At 39.1% G+C, this 16,599-nt stretch overlaps 1 protein-coding gene across 5 annotated transcripts in view; it reads right to left on the bottom strand.

The window, feature by feature from the left end:
• The window catches only part of LOC140361637 (receptor-type tyrosine-protein phosphatase U-like), a 422,151-nt gene that overhangs the window by 23,511 nt on the left and 382,041 nt on the right, over positions 1-16,599 (bottom strand). For all 5 annotated transcript variants that reach the window (XM_072447383.1, XM_072447385.1, XM_072447384.1 and 2 more), the window contains 3 exons: positions 11,247-11,382; positions 6,418-6,567; positions 522-836 (listed from right to left, as the gene is read on the bottom strand). In XM_072447383.1, coding sequence (XP_072303484.1) covers positions 522-836; positions 6,418-6,567; positions 11,247-11,382 — 601 coding nt within the window. The remainder of the gene's footprint in view (positions 1-521; positions 837-6,417; positions 6,568-11,246; positions 11,383-16,599) is intronic.

Here is a 16,599-nt window from a genome sequence, read left to right as displayed (position 1 = left end):
TTTTTGCCTTCAAAGTAAAAAAAATAAGAATTTGCCGAGCCACTTAAAAAATGTTGACTCGGGTTACAGCAAACAGACAATTTATTTGGGGTAGCCTAAGCAGTAAATTAATGTACAATGTAAGTCTTTGTTACAAAGTATGCATTGATGCAAGTTGCGGACAGCAAAGTATATAATAAGGAGAATTTCTTCAGAAAATGTTTGCAAAGTGGTTGTTATTGGCTTGCTGTGATAGTGATGTCTGGCTTATGATGGATGCTTGAGTCAAATGTGTATATGTTGGAGAAATCTGTCAGAAAAAGGAAGTGCACTTCGCACATTAGAGCTGTGTAGAAGGTCAGGGATTTAATGCAGTTCAATCAAAATTGCAATCACATGTTTTGAAAAGCATGTTATTAGACTTGTGTTAACGCTCCTGGACTTGATCATTATGAAGCCTACACAATAGATTAAATTGTTCTGATTGTTCTGTTCTGATTGTCTTAATATGAATGATATGCTTTTCTTGCCCATGTTCTTACCCATGCCGAGTTGGACTGATTGAGCTGGTTGAGCATGACAATGGAGGTGCACCCGTAGTCGTACACCAGTCTCCAGAAGTCAGTGGTGGTCCCGGGCAGTGGGTGGGGCGTCACCACGAACGCGGCCGGCCGGAGGAAACTGTCTGCCAGCGCTGCGTTGATGTAGTTGCTGCTCTCGCCCTCAGTGGTCACCAGGAAGGCCAGCGAGCGGTCCGGAGGCAGGACGTCCATGCTGCGGTTCTTCTCCCGGTTTCTCGGCATCAGGGAGATACTGCACTCCTCCACGTCCAGGTGAGGCGTGACCGAGTTCAGGGTCTGAGAGAGGGAAACAGGAACAGGATTAAAGACACATCAGGAATATCAATCAATCAATCTATCCAAAGTGCACTGTATAGAGGATCTTGTCTCATGCTTGTCTCCATGGAAAGGTTATTGCTTTGCCGAAAATGTTTTATGGATGCATGGTGTCTTCGTTATATTTCAAAGGACAAAAACAGTTAATTGAATAAATGCGACATAGATAGGCTTAATGCCATACTGTGGCACATTGAAGAGAAATAATTAACATCTCTATAGAGGCAAGCAGGTGGCATAGTGAGAGGCCCATGGTCACTCTTGAGGAGCTGCAGAGCTCCACGGCTCAGGTGGAAAGAGAATTTGTCCACAGGAAAACTATTATTCACACTCAACACAAATCTGGCCTGTGTGGAAGAGAGATAAGAAGAAGCCATTGTTGAAAAACAGCCATAAGAAGTGCAGTTTGCAGTTTGCAGTTTGACAGAAGCCACGTGGGGGACACAGCAGACATGTGGAAGAAGGTGCTCTGGTCAGATCAGATTTCTTCACATGACTAAACCCACCATCCAACACTGTCAAACATGGTGGTACAGCCTGGTATCAGCAGGGACAAAGAAGCACAGAGCTGATGGGAAGACGAATGGAGCTAAATACAGGGCAATTTTAGAAGAAAACTTGCAACTGCACACTGCTCTTTTTATTTATTCTTTATATTTTTTTTTAAATCTGGAACTCAATCATAATTTTCCTTTCACTTCACAATTACGTGTCACTTTGCGTTTCTCTGTCACAAAAAAATGCCATCACAATTTATTTAAGTTTGTGGTTGTGACATGACAAAATGTGGAAAAGTTTGAATACAATATGTACGTGCTCACACTCCTCTAGGCCTGTTGGATAAAACCACATTTAGAACAGCCTTATAAATTATTAACTAAATGCATTACCAACTGATAGCAGTAGGAAGTGATTATCTCCCTTCATATAGTGAACGAGTCCCCGTTGGTTTGGAATCACAGTTGGAATATGGTGTGTGCGCAGAGCATTATAATTACGAGGGGCGGTGCCAATGGCAGCAGCCTCACCGGGAGGTAATTGTGCTACGGAGGGAGAGAGAGAGCACGTCTAATTATTCTAGACAAAGGCCTGCGATCAATAGCTCCATTATAACTGCATTAAAGTGGACAAGCCTGTAGCATTAGTTAAAACACTGCCACACCAACCACACAGCTACATCCTGGTTCAAGTTGCATGCAATTTTTTTTTCATGTTGGGGAATGTTGTCTTATTTTGTGATAGTTCTTAATATTAACTCCATAGGTTTTAGGTTTATGTGAGGGTTTCATGCTTTATGCAGCCCAAGGAAAGGTGTGAGCCCTGCAGCACTGACTGTGGCTGCTCCTTTAACATGACACAGAGGGTGGATGAACTCAGTGACAGTAAACAGTGAAAACAGTGAATTAAAGTAAACAGAGGAGTCAGACAGTCGACTCGCTCTGCGCTGGGCTGGGCTGATAAGTGCACGTGTGGAGAAAACACAAGCTGCACAGAAGAGTCACGGCAGCGGCTCGGACACAGACAAACTCTCACTGCACAGAGTGGGACTATTGTTCTTCTTTGGTTGGAGACCAAAGAAGAACTGAAATAAAAGACGATCCCCACTAAAGATCATCTCCAGCGTCCACGTCAAGCGGGCAGTTTTCTCTCAGCGTCGAATTTAAACTTTTAGATGACTTGTTAGATTGAATGTGAGAAGAATGTAATCTGTGTCGTGGGTATGGTACAAATCATTTTCCTCCAAAGTGTAAAAGAAGCAAATTCTTTCTCTCGCTCCGTCTACTCTCCTGGAAAACAACAGCACTGTGCATACACGTTTCTTCCACATTTTATTGCGATATTTTATATTGTCACTCTAAATTATACCATTCTGTCTGGTGCGGGAGCAAGAGCGCAGCAGTCATGATCAATGAGCGCAGTTGGACATGATATATATTTTTTAAATGCTTATTTTTAAATGATTACTCTGCGTGCCCATCGTACCACTTGTGCCCTGGTTTACACCATACAACAAGACATTTTTGATTATTAATTGTAGCCTATATTTCTGGGACAGGCATAAACAAATAATAGTGAAATGTATGGGTTTCAGCTTCATGCTGATTTATGTGACATTTTGAGGACGTTTCACCATTAAAAAATATAATATTTGGTTTTAGCTTGTTAATTGCTATGGCAGCTTTAATTATGGCAACATAATTCTGAAACCCGTAGAGAATTGTCAATGGTGGATCATTTAAACTCATCATTTAATTGTTTCCCACAATTTTAGTAAAGTGACTTACACATTTTGCCTGATGATCTGGTCCTTGGTTTAGTGTGACTGTAGTGAGTCAGCGATCACACTTTGGGGCCAAAACCTGATTTAATTGATAATAAAGTATGTTTTATATTGGGAGGAGCAACATTATTAGCACAACATTGATAAAGAGAGAGAGAGGGAGAGACATGGAGGAGCGATCTCAAATCAACTTAAAATGTATTAAAACTCAGAAGGCAAATTCAGGTTTACAGCAGTTAAGAGTTAAGGCACCCGTTATATACAGCAGCATTTTGAAGCCATGGGGCGGCATCTCCCCTGCTCATTCAGATGCTCATCATTGATGAGGGAGTTGCAACCAGCTAACAATAGGATTACTATGGTTCATTAAAAGCTTTTGGGATAACAAAGAAGATTAGTATCAGGGGAAACGGAACAGGCTCTTCCGCTCAGTGGTTCTCAGACTAGATCCACAGATTTGGAAAGGCTCTTCTAATGTCGGCCTGTGTTGCCATGTTCAGGTCCTTTGGGTCCAGAGGCAGAGCTCTGCTACATGAGCAACTGAAGTCACCCAAATGTATCTAATGTTTTCTTGATAAATACAGTCAAAATGTTACCTGACTTGTACTTTTTGATCAGGATATTGAGCTCAGCAATTCACAACAAGATGAATTAATAAGGAATTAATTAATAAGGAATTCCAAGATTGTGTGTCTGTGAGACATGGCTAAATCTAGCAGAAACTACCTCTGGTTTAACTTTCTGAAGTGTCCAGTCTCAATAAACAGGAAGCAGCTGTTTCTAGCTCTAACTATAGCTTGTGCTTTGCTAGTTTCGTTACTTATGTCGACTCAGTTACCATCACTGTAAATACAGCGGTTTATCACTAGAAGCTCCTTAGTTAGACGTCCAGTGTCCTGCACCTCTTTACACTCTTGGTCTACTTCATTAATTTTACAACAAAAGTTGTCTCGTTTAAACAACTCAAGCTGAAGCTTTTTTTTTATTTGGCTTGCAAGCATATCATAATTGGAAAATGTACACCGCACTGTACACCAATCACTAGTTATAGCTGCAATTGACATTTCCTTGAATAGATGAAGTCAAATAGTGGGCTTAATGCAATTACAAAGAAACACAATTGTTGTCATTGGCATTTAGAAGTGAGTGCTACTATGAACAGGCATAGATTATTGTTATTATGGCTATTGTAGTAAAAGATGCATTTTGCTTTGTTGTTACACTACATTATTTACATTTACTGCCACGTTCGTACCTTTGGTCCACCATCTGTTAATTCCAATAATCTGCCGGTCTGCGGGTAATTGCTGACAATAAATTAAATGCATCCAAGCGATAGAGAGACAATTAGCAAAACAGAGCAGGCAACAGCTGCTGTTACTGTTCAGGAAAGTGCAGACAGTCAAAGAAATAGGCTTATGTTCTGTACTGAGCATAGCCACTGCATGGATGGTTTTAATGATGGCTTAAATAATGTTTCAGTGTCTGGGGCCAGTTTAGGACAGTTTCAAAATGTATGCTTGATTCACACATTGCAAAATATAGTTTGGATGAAGTTGGAAAATGGATGATCTCTGAACATGTATTGTTAAAATAAATAGGACAAGAGGCAAAGTGTATGTTTTCTGCTGGATGGTCCATCACCTGCTTGTCTAATGAAAGAGTTATTTAACTCAGAGTACAACCATCTTTTACAGTGGGCCAAAATAAATTCAATATATGTTAAAAGGATCAGAACACATTTGCAAATGTTATTCACCAACTGCTGCTTGATTGATGTAAACTATAATTTATAATTACAAACTACATCTCATCAAAGAGTCCAAAACCTGTTACATGCACTTTATATGGAAACCTGAGCATTCTGACCCGTCTCAGCTCAGTGTCGGGTTTCAGATGACATCACAACATTCTATTGGCCAATAATATCTAATACAGATGGGCCAGCTAAAATGAATATTTTTAAAACATATTTTTGCTGTAACACATGAAGTGAATGTGTCTAGTCTCTACAGTAATAGAAATAATTTAAAGATGTCTGAATTTACCTTGTAAATATTTTGATGGCAAAAGAAACACTATGTGTTTTAGAAGGTTGTGATGTCATATACTGTGGATGGACACACCCATTTACAGGAATTTTAATGATGCATTAGAGAGATTGTTACGGTTTATGGCACGCTTGAAATACAGTTTTAAAAAGTGTCTTGTATTCCGCATTCAGGTATAAAAAGCAGCTGGTGTAAATTATAATATACTGTGTAAGACCACTTGTTTCTATGACCATATTTTCTGACAGAATTATTTCCCTTTTTCAGCTTTTTCTAAAGGACAAAGGTAGTGCAGCATTGGTATTGTGAACTATGGTACAAAAATATGATTAGAATTATAACACCCCCTAAATCACTATAAAAAGGAGAAAACGATATTCAATACACCAAATTAAAGTAAATAAATTAAAGTAGTTTTTAAAAAATCTATAAATAAACATTTGTGGGGAGAAACAGCAAAATCTTGTTTAATTTGCATCCATAGATTTCTCTGGGACATTGCAACTTTAAAGATCGTTTTTCTCTAAATGCATTTTCCACAGAGGCACAAAGACCAGCCCTTAAAGTAGCTCCTATACACAAACCTTTACTCTCTTGGCCTTTTTAAATTTTGGTGGATTGTACACATGGATTTGTTCATAGAAATTTGGTAAAATTAGAATCCTTACAAAACATTTTAGTTCGAGTTCATTCAAATACTAAATAAGATATACAAGATATGCTCTGTACATGTTTGTGCATGGAATATGTCAACAAACTGAAGTAATTTTTCAGATTTACATGTCCCAAACAATAAATAAATAAAAAAGCATTACAGGGTGAAAAACTTATAATATATGTGTTCTAAAGGTCCTCAGTTCAGTTCTTAACTATAGAGGGGGTTTCAAATGGACAACTCTATATTTTAGGTTTTATCCTCTTCACTTGCAGTGTCTTGCCTTAAATAATAAATGTGTCGACCGGTGTATGTCGAGTGTACGTGTGGTCAGGATATGCACTGACCTGTTGCAGAATAAAGGAAAAAGGGAAAGTGGAAAAAGGGAGTGAGGGGTGCGCACAAGTAACTGACTGGACACAGAATGTGAGAGCACAGGCTCGCAGGACGCCCCAAGGCCACACCAAACTCACAAAACAATTGTAGGCTCACACGGCAACAATACGTATAATAATATAAGCCTCATCTTTAAGTGTTTGGATGAGTGTGTCTCACCTGGAACTCCTCCCTGAGCTGCGAGGTGTTGGACTGCGAGTCCACCTTGAGCAGCTCTTTGTAGGTGAGGCTGAACTCGCTCACTGGGATGGCCGTCTCTCCACACAGACACGCCTCCAAGATGGCGTCGTGGATGAAAACATACTGCTCCTGCAACACACGACACAGTGAACAACACATAGAAGCTCAAGCAGTTTTAGTGATAGTGACATTACACCATTATTGTACAAACAAGATTTCATATTTGAAATAGAGTGCCATTATGTTCAGCACTTTGATCACTTCCTTGCTGTGCTGTACAAATGAAGTTGGATTTCTAATCATTGCATTAAATATATATTTTTATATATTTTAAGTGCATACAAAAGTGAAAGTGAATTCACTTAATAAATACAAAATACATAACACTAAATACAAACACTATAAAATGAGCAATTTCTACACAAAAATGTATTACTGTGTAAAGCTTGGTGTCCATCTGCGATGAAAGAGAAGTGATTGTGGGAAAAGTTAATGAGTCATGGCTCCAAAAGTGGTTGGTCTCACAGTCAGACAGGGACAAAGATCAAACTTAGAACTGTAGTCCGACCAAACACCAGCTGCGATTTCTGGCAAGCATTTCTGATATAGACCCACATAGAGTGAGCTACGATATTGTAGGGGAATGGAGATGGACATTCCACGGCCAGATAACAGAAAATCTCTCTTTGAACATTGGGGGTTTTTCGTTCTCCCTCTCTCCCTCACCGCAGGGAGCCGCTGTGACTTTTTTCTGATAACAGATCTTCTCCCCACAGTCTTACAGGAGGACGCCCCGATGAAAACTATGTTTTATGTGATTATGCCATGAATGTTTGTCCGAATCAACTCCCTACACCGCATGTTTCACCTTGTGTTACGTATTTTTCCACTGTTTAAGGTTTTATATTCCCAATGCTTTAACTCTAGTGCCCATCACAGGTGAAAGAAGATGTAAATGTGTCTACCTTAAGAAATAATGTGCACAAACTGCCAAAAGTGTTTAACGTGTAAATGTTAAAACAGGGTTCAATGTTTTTGCCATTATTATTTACGTTACTCCAGTTTTATTTTCTCAGCCAGGAAGTTTTCGCTGTAGCGCCCGCCCCTTTCGCTCCCAGCATGCCCTGCGGGCCAGGTATCAAAAGGACGCTCCAAGCTAGAAACGCTTCTTCTTTCTCTTCTTCTCTTCTCATCCCTTTTGTCTTTTTCTCTTGGAAGCCGTCTCCACGGACGAGCCTTTCACTTTTCCTTTGTCTCAACAAAATCCGTCCGTCACATGGTCGACAAGGCCATGCCAGCCCTGGACTCTGAAACCACCTGAAACCACCTGGAACTACCTGGAACTACCTGGAACTACCTGGAACTAAGCTTAAGCGCTAAACCGGACAGAGACTTTCTTTGCTACTTCGTTTCTTTTCTTTTTGAAGTAATCTACGCCGTTTACGTGGATCAGCGCTACGTCCTCATCTGAGTAAAGGCCGCGTGAGGAGCTAACACGCCGCTAAAGCGTTCTACCGCTAAGGAACAACCGGACATCGCCTCCGTTGCCGCCGCCGCTTCAAGGACGTCGCAGCACACCGCTCCACGCGACCCCTCGCTCCACGACCGCCGCCCGCTTCACGAACCTTCGCCGCCCGCTTCACGAACCTTCGCCGCCCGCTTCACGAACCTTCGCCGCCCGCTTCACGAATCTTCGCCGCCACACCGCTCCACGCGACGCCTCGCTACGGACCTCGTCCGCGGACAAGGACCAGCCGGACCGAATCTCTACAGAACCGTAAGCCGAGTTCAGTGTGCGGTCCCTTTTGTGGCGTGATCACTTTCCCTCTTTTTGATATAGATTAGCATAGACATGTTTGATTATGAAAGGCAAAACCCTGGTTTAACATTATCTGCATGAAATCTGCTGTTAAATCTGATATAACATCACCTGTGATTTACCTGTGCGCATTTCTGCTCCGGTGTTTTTGATTACCCTTTTGATAAATAAACTACACGAAAGAGTTATTGACTATTGTTTGTTTGAATAGACTATGTGTAAGTCCCTGAGTCGTGAAACACCCTTCAGACCTTTTTAACGAGCGCGATTAAGGACCGTATCTTAGCTCTTTGGGTTTTACCCTGGTGCCCCGTCTTGTCTCGTTTCTGCTAAGAAATCTCCCTTAATCATAAACAATATTTGTAAAAACAAACATGTGACCAACAGTAAACACAAACATGTGACCAACAATAAACACAAACATGTGACCAAGAGTAAACACAAACATGTGACAACAGTAAACACAAACATGTGACCACAGAAACACAAATATTTGACAACAGTAAACACAAACATGTGACCAACAGTTTATTTGTGTTACATGTGACCAAGAGTAAACACAAACATGTGACAACAGTAAACACAAACATGTGACCACAGAAACACAAATATTTGACAACAGTAAACACAAACATGTGACCAACAGTAAACACAAACATGTGACCACAGAAACATTTGACAACAGTAAACACAACCATGTGACCACCAAAACATAAACATTTGACAACAGTAAACACAAACATGTGACAACAGTAAACACAAACAAGTGACCAAGAGTAAACACAAACATGTGACCAACAGTAAACACAACAAGTGACCAACAGTAAACACAAACAGTAAACACAAACATGTGACCAACAGTAAACACAAACATGTGACCAACAGAAACATGTAAACACAAACATGTGACCACAGAAACACAAATATTTGACAACTTTAAACACAAACATTTGACAACAGTAAAAACAAACATGTGACCAACAGTAAACATTTGACAACAGTAAACAAAAACATGTGACAACAGTAAACACAAACATGTGACCACAGAAACATTTCACAACAGTAAACACAAACATGTGACCAACAGTAAACACAAACATGTGACCACCGAAACAAACATTTGACAACAGTAAACACAAACATGTGACCAACAGTAAACACAAACATGTGCCCACAGAAACACAAACATGTGACCACAGAAACACAAACATGTGACCAACAGTAAATACAAACATGTGACCATGGGTAAACTCAAACATGTGCCAACAGTAAATACAAACATGTGACCAAGAGTAAACACAAACAACACAAAAAATGACCAACAGTAAACACAAACATGTGGCCAACAATAAACACAAACATGTGACCATGAAAACACAAACATGTGACCATCTATTTCCCCATGTGGGACAATAAAGGATTATCTTATCTTATCTTATCTGATTAACTAACATACAAATGTAAAACACACGGTACAAGAGTGATATTTGCTTGGAGTTGTGTACTTCAGCCTGTGTGAACTGCAATAGAAATGGGTAGAAAGTGAGAGCAGTCTCTCTGAACTCAAACCATGAGGTTGTGTCCAAACATCTTGTTTATATGTAGGAAATGTCATTAAGTCTGCATGTGTCGGACAGGCCAAGGCAACAGAAAGGCAGCCACATCTATTCCACATCTCTAGCAGTTTGTTACTGTTACTAATATAACAACACAACATTGTTTTGGAAAAATAACAGTCGTAAAATTAAAATTATTTTCTTACAAGTACCAACAGAGTACATGTTTACTGCATCCACTCGCTGTTGAGTTTTAATTAACCACTCGTGAACCACATTTTTTCCATTTAATTACTGAATTTGCCTAATATTCACAACTGCCAGAGCGTTCTCCTTGCAGCGACTCTTATGCATTGTGTCCAGCCGTGAAATGCTCTGTAAATGGGGAGAGAAGAGGACCTAAATGCTGCCCACTCACTGCATTAAAAACATAATGAGCGGAGCAATTATCGGCTAAACTCAGATGCTTTATTTTGACATTCAAGTCAAAAAAAGATCAAAAACACGGGCATTGCACTGGCCTATTTGCAACTGATTTAGCCTGTTTATATGTAGTAACTAATTGCGGGCATTTATTTCACATACAAAACAGGAGTTAAAAGGTGAACACAACGGTACATTCCGACTGCAGTTAATATGAAAGGTTATTTAAATATTTCTGCAGCCTTATCTGTTCAGGCAATTACAGGCTTTGGGTTTCCTTGTGCTGCTGCAATTAACTGTGAATTATTAAGCAACAATTCTTTGGCAAAAAAATAGCAACATTTTTGTTACGGATAAGAAAATGTACAAATTGATATACGTATATAAGTGTTTTGTCCATTCCTGAATCAAAGTGGCTGGAGTGATTTATTTAGTCCTATATGGTGAAATAATTGACATCTCTGTAGTTGTTTTAAACCCACATTTTTGCATTGTTTTTCCAGACTGTTACAAATGCAAATAAAATATATCTACACTTTATAGAGAATGACATTGTTATTATTTTTTGCATGTTGGATGTCATTCACATTGTATATGGCATCTGCTTGATCTGTGGAAATTCCTGTAATATTAACAAATGTATTTTATTGACTGCAATCTCATTCTTACCAGGACAACATGATCTACGGCTTCAACTACCCTGTGGCTAAAGATCTCTTATGACTATCAACCCAATAGAACTGAACAAAGCCACATTTTTATTCAAACAACTTTGAAAGAGTAATGTTACAAACCAACCAGACATTGAACAGTTTTATGGGCTCTAATCATTCAAACCACACTTAAATGGATTTCTGCACATCTGTTGTTGTCGCAAAATACATTCGGCTTTTGATCCAGACGGATTATCTTTTTAAATGGCTCTGTTTTTGTAATGAGAGTTCAGTTCTTAACTTTTACGCGTTCTTTACAAAGTAGTTTCATGTATTACCAACATAAATGACACTCACTTCCGTCTGGATCATGTTGATGCGTCGGGAGCAGAGCGTCTTCACACAGTTGTATATGTCCACCACTCCCTCACACTCAGCCATATCCAGCATGACGTCCAGCACGATGTAGCACCCGGTCCGGCCTGCACCCATGCTGGAAGAGAAGAGCAGGGTGAGACACGAGCACCAGTGTTACTGCTGTTTATACATAAGAGCAGCGCGGTGAATAACACAAACAGAGAAACAAGAAATGATGCAGCAGTGTGGATTTTATGGATTATTCATCGTTATTTGGTGGCTCTTTGTGATGAAAGTAAAAACGGAGGAGTCCAGTGGCAGTCCCACGTGCGTTTGGAGTTTACAGATCGATAAAAGACGCGAGCCAGGCGAGCGCGGATGTCATGTGGCGTGTATGTGTTTGTTATTCTCTGATATCAGCGTGCGTTCGGTAAATGCGATGTTTGGGTGGGTGCTAAACTGTGTACATGATGTTTTAGTAGTATTCTCGATCATGAATCGTATCATGAATAAAACATCTTATAAAATGTATTCATCATCAATTTCCCAACAAGAAACTACACATCTACTGGAATGCATCACAATGGAATCATGTCTTGATAAAAGTAACAATATTATTATTTGCTTCATATACAGAGCACCTGATTCCAACATCGAATAAAAAAATAAATAAAACAAAACTAAAACAAAACACACACATAAAGTTCATAATTTGTGGAGATAGTAATATAGATCTGTTAAATCTACACAAAACATATCTGAGGAATTCAGCAAATACTATGTTTAGTCTAAATTTATTCCCAAAATAACCAGAACTTCTAGGATCACGAGTCATTGTGCTAAACTCACTGACAATATATTGACTAAGCGGCCTTTTTATAAATTCAATGGTCCCTTACCAATTGTTATCAGTAGGCTGAGCAAAATAATGTCTGTTTGCCGTAACCTGACCGACCCAGTGTGAAACTAGCCGACTGAAAATGTTTTATCAGCATTTTGTTGAAAAAACATTGAATTCTTTTATTTTTCAATTATTTCGCCGACTCACCGACCGGACTTCCCTAAACTACCGTGTCAAATATTTTTATCACGCTTGTCATTCTTATTGCGAAGATAACGCACGGCGCAATGCATGTGCGTCTACATAGTCAGTCCCCCACATGCGTCTGTATTGAAACAAACTGCGAGTTAATGACGATAAATTGCCTTAAACAAGTTGATTTGCTTTGGTCAGCGCCACTATAGTGTCCATAGGACATGCCAGGCTCTGTCAGGGTGTTTTACGCAATGCATTCTGGGATTGACACATGCCCAGTAGCGTCAAAACAACAAACATGGCGGCGCCCGTGTCCCCCGCATGTTCCCCCCGCTCGCCTTCGCTACCAAAATAAAGGATAGCGGCGTACAAAAGGTCGATTGAAATGTCTTAAAATCGTGAGATTTAGTCTCCGGATCGGGTTGATAGAGACGTTTTCCGTCATTGACTGTTGAAGCCTGACCCCTGGTGGTCACTCCGAGTCAAAAAATGGCAAAATTTGGATCTTTTTTTTGCCTTCAAAGTAAAAAAAATAAGAATTTGCCTACCGACCGAGCCACTTGAAAAATGTTGACTCGGGTTACAGCAAACAGACAATTTATTTAGGGTAGCCTTATTAACATGTACTGAAAAAGAGACAAAACAAAAACATTATATATTCATTCATTTTCTACTGCTTATTCCCAATAGGGGTGACTGGACCCCTAACTGGTGCCTTTCCCAGTGACTTTGGGCCTTAGGCGGGGTACACCCTGGACAGTGGCCAACTCGTCGCAGGGCCAACAGACACACAGATAACCATTCATTCTCACTTCACTCTTACATTCATTCACTTTAGAGTCGTGAATTTTGCCTAACACATGCATGTCTTTGGACGGTAGGAGGAAGCTGGAGAATCCACGATAACGCGGGGAGGACATGCAGACTCCACCCAGAGAGATCATGTGATTCTGGCTCGGGAATCAAACCCATGATCTCCTTCTTGGGAGGCAAGAGCGCTATCCGCTCTACCACCGTGCACCCAAGAAAAAAAAAAAAACATTATATATGAGTGATTGAAATCAGAAAGAGCCATTGCTACCTTCAAAAAGTACAAATCCATGATATTGATATGGCATATGGCACATTCTCAAACATTTCTATTACTCTGTACAACAAAAACTGTCCAATGATGCTCCACAAAAACGATCATTACAAAGAACAGCCATGGATAACCAATCTAGATGTGACTTTGGTCAAACAAACAATTAACGAGATTCTAAATCTTTCATTTCAGACAGGCACTGTGCTCAAAAACATGATAAGAGCAAAGGTAATACCAATATTCAAAACTGGAAATAAGCATCGCTTCACGCTACTACCACAATTCTCAATCAAATCTCGGAGAAATGTAACAATAAAAGGCTGGACAACTTTATTGATAGACACAATTTGCTTCGTGACAATCAATGACCCGCATTGATTGTCAGAAGCAAACAATCTACTGCTCTTGTGTTACTGGACTCAATCGAAGGAAAGAATAATCACTGAAAAATACCGTTGGACTGTTCATAGATCTGAAGAAAGCATTTGACACAATAAACCACAACCAACTGTTAGACAAACTGCACATTTGGCCTAAGGGGAGGGGTTCAAGACTGGTTAAAGAGTTACTTAGCTAACTGGACACAGTTTGTTCAAATAAATTAATATAGCTTGTCATGTTAAACACTGAATGTGTTCTGCCTCAAGGGTCTGTTTTGGGAGCAGCACTTTTTATTTTGTATGATAATGAATCTGAAATACATACATTTTACTTTGCACTGGTTTCACCGTATTTAGCATATTGTGCAGAGATCTGGGCTAATGACTGTAAAACAAACTAGAACCATAATTCATACTTCAAAAAAAAGAAATTCAAATAATCTTAAAGTTGGTTTTCAAGACCATACAAACGTTACCACTCAATGATATGATTTTCCTCCAGACCGCACAAAACAAAAATATTCAGAAACCTTTTATTGAAAGGGAAAATATGTATAATTTAAGGAGACTTCACCTTTTCAAAATGGCCCAAGTCCGAACAACGAGGAAAAGCTTTTGTTTCTCTTTGTGGTGGTACTAAGAAATGCAGTCATTTATCTTGTAAACTGAAGCTCAATAGAGTACACAAGCGGAATAGCAGTCATTATTTTGTACTGTATAATGAAGTTTAACAGACCAATGGGAGTTACCAGTAAATTAGAATCAAGTGTGATTATTGTTACTTTTGTAAGAAGGGGCGTTTGCCCCATTAGACTCAAAGGCTTTCATAGTATTTTCGGTTCTTGTTTGTTTATACGTCACCTTCTTGTCCTCTTTGAGTATCTTTTTAATTCACAGTCAGAGAGTGAAGACAGGTACGTGGTGTCACATATTAACACTCTACTGGTTGTTGGATTCCACATAATATTAGTACAAATGTCAATTATTGTGGTACTGCATGTTGTAATTCCGCTTGGTTTGGTTATTGATAGATAGATGGACTTACTATTACAACATCACTTTTTATCTTTACATTACCTTTTGTCTAGTTGGATTAAAGTAATCACAAGTGAATAAAACAGTCGTTTTTGGTTTACAGTAGAGCAGATTTCTTTCGGTAAAAGCTTCAGCGTCATCGATACACACAATGTACAATAACAGTTATACACATTCCATTATCAATCTCAAAAGTTAAACACTGCGTTGTATCTTCTATTACAAGCAACAAATTGGTTAATATCATAAATAATGTGGCCTTGTGGATAAATAGGGCAACATTTATAAACCATTCTCCAAATCAATATAAATCCAAATTGATTAAATTGACGTTAATGGTAGACCAGACCAAAGCAAGTCCACTTCACAACAACAGACAGACGTGCTACAAATGTTCTGCCAAGACTTTCAAAATGCACTGAATCCTTTATAGAACCTTACACTGTTTTGAGATGTTTTAGACACAAACCACTACCAAATGGAAATAAATAAATAACTGCATTAATAAATCTCAGCAAAGCGTGTCATTACTGCATGCCCCCAGGTTGTATTACAATGTGTTTGTTATTCAGTGCTATTCTCAGTGGCTCATTTTGGTAATAGGGGGCATTAAATAGTAAAAAGTTCTTAGGTCGACACTATTTGAGAGTCAGCAAACACCAGGTCCAATGCACAAACAATGTCAACTTCGACCAAATGAATGTAGCTAATAAAAGATTAACTAGAGGTGGACAAGTTCACTGAAACCCATAAAAGTTTGAATTGGGTGGGATTTGAACAGGCTACTCTCACTATACTTCCACCACTAAAGGCAGTTTAATATTATGTAAAGAAAAAGTCTTTCAATATGTTTTGTTTCCTAGGCTTTCTTATAAGCGACAAACCCAATCAGGCATCAGTACAACAAATACGGTTAAGTTGTTACTTGGGTTCCTGTGCGTCACTTCATAGCATTGCGTTCCCCATGGGGCAGGTTTGAGCTGCAGCACAATGGAAAAAGCTAAACTTAAAATGTGCAAAATGTGGCCTACACAACAGGTAAAAATACCAAACATGAGGCAAGTCAAGCTCAAATAAAGATATGCAGCAGATTGTCATGAGATCCCCTCTATAACTTCAACTCAAACTTAAAAATCAAGCCAAAATGCATTCCAATGAGCTTCAAATACTCAAGGTTTAGTTTCTTAGAACAGCCATTGCCGAAGTTCGCTGTATCACGGCCCCTTTTTTTTTCTATTTTGAAAATACCAAGGACCCCCCCAATTACAATTTGCACTTACATCAACAGAATATGTATTAGTTTTCCTTTACATTTGCATATGCAACACACACATAAAAAACAATAATACATTAACTTAACTGGAAATAGAACATTCAAAGAAATATTACTTTCTTTGAATTGAATTTATAATGTTCCTTTCAAGCTCAATTTCCTTTAATGTGTTTGTTGTGAAGATAATATACTGTAATATTGTTTTGGTCCTTTTAGTTCTTAATGATAAAATAAAAACCTGTCATTTTTATCAACCCTTTGTTTAGCTTACAATGATTTGGACCTGGTTTAGACCTGTTTTGGACCTGTTTTGGACCTAGTTTAGACCTGTTTTGGACCTGTTTTGGACCTAGTTTAGACCTGTTTTGGACCAGTTTTGGACCTAGTTTAGACCTGTTTTGGACCTGGATTGGACCTGTTTTATACCTAGTTTAGACCAAGAAAATAAGTTGTAATTCAGGAATCAAAGGGTTAAGTCTTGGTCTAGTTTCGGTTTAGTCCCAGTTTAGTCACAGTTCTGATCCAGAGTGTGTCACACTCCATTT

The sequence above is a fragment of the Eucyclogobius newberryi genome, unplaced genomic scaffold, assembly GCF_026437365.1.
Source record: "Eucyclogobius newberryi isolate DKJ021-1_F unplaced genomic scaffold, fEucNew1.0.hap1 SCAF_16, whole genome shotgun sequence".
NCBI classification, from domain to species: Eukaryota; Metazoa; Chordata; class Actinopteri; order Gobiiformes; family Gobiidae; genus Eucyclogobius; species Eucyclogobius newberryi.
This window is presented reverse-complemented; position numbering and strand designations above follow the sequence as displayed.